We start from the raw sequence: 4552 nt of genomic DNA on the forward strand, positions 1-4552 counted from the left end.
ATGTCTTGCACGCACCTGTGGTCATGTCATCCTTTCAAAGGTGGGAATGAAAAGAATTGAAAGGATAAAGAGAGAAAATAAATTTGCATGATAAGAATTTTCCTATTAAAAAAAAAAAAGTGTAAGGCATGATGGCATAAGGATGTATTTGTTTAATTACCTTAGCTCATATACTTTTGCCATCCATTTTCTTGGTGATATTCTGGTCCTGCAGAAGTGCTAGCCACCATTCTGTGGCAAAGGCAAGCATGGTCCTAAGCAGAGACACCAGGCTTTCCCCAGCCAAGGAAGCTGAGAATTTTGCCAGTGCAGACATGCTCCACACAACGCCTGAAGCACATATGTGTTTCCGTCTATGGAAAGGAGTTTTACTAAATGAGTATTAAACATAACTTTAGTATAGCTGCATGTGGGGGGAGGTAGGAGGGGCTTTTGCCCAAGTGGTGTATGGGTCTTACTGAGCTAATACAGCACTCGCCTCGAGTATGTGGCTTGGAATAGCCATGTGTCATAATCTTCATTGTCCGGTTTTATCTTTTGGATCATTCAGGCATTAGTGAAGGAGGTCGTTAATCCTCTGAGGCTTTAGTGTTAAGTTTAAAAGAAACAATTAAAATCGGCAGCCTAATTTGTATCTCTTTCTTGCTAGGATCACCTCTATCTAGCCAACCAGTTTTAATTACTGTACAACGGCAGCTACCACAAACTATTAAACCCGTCACCTACACTGTTGCAACTCCTGTGACAACATCGACATCCCAGCAGCCTGTAGTTCAGACAGTGCACGTTGTCCACCAGATACCAGCTGTGTCTGTCACAAACGTGACTGGATTAGCACCAGCAAACACCTACACTGTAGCTGGACAGGCAGTAGTCACGCAAGCTGCGATGGTAACCCAGCCCAAGGTAGAACCTCAAGAGAATGGAGACCACAAGGAAGTAAAAGGTGAGAACCTGTGGGTTAGTTGTTTTGCTAGCTCTTCATACAGAAGGATTATTATTTGAAACTTACTTCCAGATGAATGCTTGAAATGTTTGGCTAAAACGGAAGATTTTGCATCATAATTTCTCAGCTATGTTGGAGCTAGTAATAAAACGGTATACTTCTTCACTGAGGGTTGATTGAGTAAAAACAAATGGTTCTTTAACACTTTCTTGGTTTTAACAATGTTTTATCTTCTGTTTTTCAGTTAAAGTGGAGCCTATACCTGCTATTAGTCATGCTACAATAGGAGCTGCTAGTCGTATCATTCAGACATCTCAGACCACACCCTTACAGACAGTTACTATAGTGCAACAGGCGCCTCTAGGTCAACACCAGCTACCAATAAAAACTGTAACGCAGAACGGAACGCACATAGTACCCATCACCACTGCGATACAAGGACAGGGCAACGCTGGTACGTATCGTGTCAAGGTGTCCTGTTGCTTTGTACGTGTTAAAACCTACACCTGACCAGTGCTGAAGTTTTGAATACTGGACACATGTCTTTCGTAGTTATACTGAAAACTAAGTTCTAAAAAAAATTTAGATTACAGCCTTGTAAGGGATTCTTCCCTCCCTGTTGGTAAGAACCAGTGTTTCTGTTCATTGATGGTTACCTGAACGGCTATTTATTCTCTTTGTGGTCATTATACGGGTGTACTTAGTGGTGACAACCCATCCTCCTTCCTCATTAAAGCCAGGATATAAACAAGCTTTAAAAGAAGTTCCTGTAAAACAGTGCCATTAAAATGGAAACTGCTCCCCAGATGATCTGTCAAGAACCAACCAGCAGGAAAACAAGACAGAACTTGCTTGTGGGTTGGCTTTTTGAACTGTTCCTTTTTATTCTGTTTGTATTGAACCTGTACTAAAAATGACAACAATTCTGTCAGATTTTGAGATTCTTCTTGCCTGAATACCATCTTTCCCCTCAGACTCGGCAGTCTGAGTCAGTAGCAGTACTTCTTCATGGTTCTCATATATTCATGCTTGTTCACAGAATGTTCAGTTTTGGTTTGCTTTGCAGGTGCATGCAGCTTGTTTTAACAGTTTCACTTTGAGATGTTATCTGATACTGAGGTAGCTTTTTTGTCATAAAATATGTTTATGGAAATAGTTTTAGGCTATCTTATATCAATTTATTACACACATTTCTGCTCTGAAGTCTTTCTAATGGACTGAATTATCTGCTTTGTTTCCTTTTTACTCTTCCTCCATCACTGACATTTATAGGTCAATGTTCTGTCTGCTTCTGCTTCATTTCCAGCTTAAGTAAAGCAAAAGCAATCACTGTCAGACTTCATATGCACTTTTTTTGTCAGAAAGGATGTATGAATTGAGCTGAGAGTCACGTGAAATATACTGAAAAGTTACTTTTTAAAAGTAAAGAATAATTCTTTTGCTTTTTCCTAGATTCTAATACTCAGCTGATGTCAGCATGTTTTCCTTGGTAGGGAAGCCTAATGGCTGGTAGGCATTTTTAAGAAATGTGGCTGAATATAGGAGTAGAATTGTGGTGCTTCTCACTGTTTCACTGTGTGTGATAGAGGTGCACTAGCAGTGATGGGAGTTTTCACTGAGATTCCTGGGCTTAAACAGCTAATGAGATGTTCAGGCTTTGAACAGCAAGTGAGGTGTATTCCAGGTCCTGGTCTCTCTGTTACCGTAACTCCTAAAGCAGCAAGAAACCAGGTAATTCTCAGGCAAAGCATCTGAAGGGGGAACTAGGCCTACAGAAATACAGATTGGTTTGTACGTGTCTACAAATATGTCTGTGTTCACACGCATACATCTGTATTTACACACACATTTGTATGTGTCTGTGTGTGTGTTTGTCTTTGGAGAAAGAGGATTTGTGCAATCTGAAAGCGAAAAAATCCAGAGTAACTACTGTTGTTCTAACATTTTCGATTTGTAGTAAGAAGGCGCTTTCAGATCTTACTCTCAGCAAAACAGTTTGGCAGCGCTTTTTACTACCTGTCAGTCTAACTGAAAGCTGTGAAAGTCCAAAATAAATTCAGGTCTCTTATTGCAGAATAAAATGATGTAACTAGATATTCTTTATTTTGGCTTTCAGTGTAGATTTCAAACATCATTGCTCTTTCGTGTATTTCATGCTTCCACGTATCAGTTGGGGCTGCAGCCAGCAAGTCTCTTCCTGCTAAACAGGCCCGGGGTGAATAACGCAGTCAGAGTCTTAATGCATGTTTGAAGATGAGGGGTAAACTTCTTGCTCTTATTTAAGCAACAATAAATTTGCAGTAAGGCATTTTAGTCAGAAGTGACTATATCTCTATGGCATCTATTCAGAAATTGTACAAGGAATAGCTTTTCTAATAGAAGGTGAATGACTGTTGAGATACACGAACAAATTATTTTACAGTGCAGTGAAGCTTTTTGTATCGGATAATTATTTTCTGAAGTATTTGTTCTACCAGTAAACACTAAGTACAGAACAGTTTGGTTACATGCAGAGGTGATATTCCAGGTATCCTCTAGGATAGCTCACTAAGAACAAATACAACAAGTTTAGCAAGTAAGAATTCCTTACGGACTTCACGTTTAAGCTCCACTAGCAGGGAATGCTGTAATAATGTCAGCAAAGCGGTGGTGCTGAAGAAAGGGAGTTTGTGTGTAGAGAAAAAAAAAAAAGGCAGGTGGTTTGATAATGTTTAGATAAATTTTCATGAAACGCAACGAACAAGTAAGTATATAAGTAGTATTCTGCATTATTGGCGAAGACATTTGAATAATTGGTTTGGTAAAGTCAGGGTTGATATTGAGAAACAGACTGCTAGCAAGTAGAGGGAAGGAACCTTGGATGCCTCAGAAAGTTTAAAGGACTGCACTTGCCCATTAATGGCCACTTGTACTCTCTCTTCCATGGAATGAGAAAGATGGAAATCTTGTATAGCATGTTTGAACTGTATACATTTCTGTTGATCTAATTCAGTTGTGCACTTGAATCTGATCAAATATGTCATTTCTTAATACTCCTACGTGTTAAAGCACTGCCTTTTCCTTCCATTGTGGGTAAATGCCTGATCAGCTGTCAAAGAGGAATTGCTGCTTGAGTTGTCTGCATCTCGTGGCTGCGTGAATTGCACAGTTTTTCTTAACTAACTTACAGCCACAGATGAATATGTCGTGATGGTGCGCTCCTTCCAGGCCAAGTCGTGCATTCTGCAGTGATCCATAGGCACGGCCAGAACCCACTGAAAGGGGATTCTGAATTCTCCTCCCATTTCTGTCACAAATTACGGTGTAGAGTGGCTTTCAGTCATTTAATCTTTCTCTGTCTTCAGCTCCCCATTGACAAAATGGAGATATTTCCCCATTCCCCCCCCACTTTGTCCAAATCTGGATGAATGTTGAGTGATTTGGGAAAATGTCTTTCAGGTTTGTACAAAGATTAAACAATTGGACCTGAATCTCAGCCGGGATTGCTAATACCCCATGTGGTACAAAGAAAGGAATTCATCGTTTTGATGAAAATGCCAGTTTGCTTTCAGTATCCTCTCTTTTGACAGAGATTAAGGTGCTGAAGTCTTTATTATCTTTTTACAG

General features: G+C 39.9%; 1 protein-coding gene across 1 annotated transcript in view; it reads left to right on the top strand.

The window, feature by feature from the left end:
• FOXK2 (forkhead box K2) overlaps window positions 1–4552 on the top strand; it is a 48834-nt gene that overhangs the window by 42293 nt on the left and 1989 nt on the right. Inside the window, exons 7-8 of the mRNA XM_082326948.1 lie at window positions 650–946; window positions 1191–1400. Of these exons, the coding sequence (XP_082183074.1) occupies window positions 650–946; window positions 1191–1400 (507 nt within the window). The remainder of the gene's footprint in view (window positions 1–649; window positions 947–1190; window positions 1401–4552) is intronic.

The sequence above is a fragment of the Platalea leucorodia genome (genome assembly GCF_965183815.1).
Source record: "Platalea leucorodia genome assembly, chromosome: 14".
NCBI lineage: Eukaryota > Metazoa > Chordata > Aves > Pelecaniformes > Threskiornithidae > Platalea > Platalea leucorodia.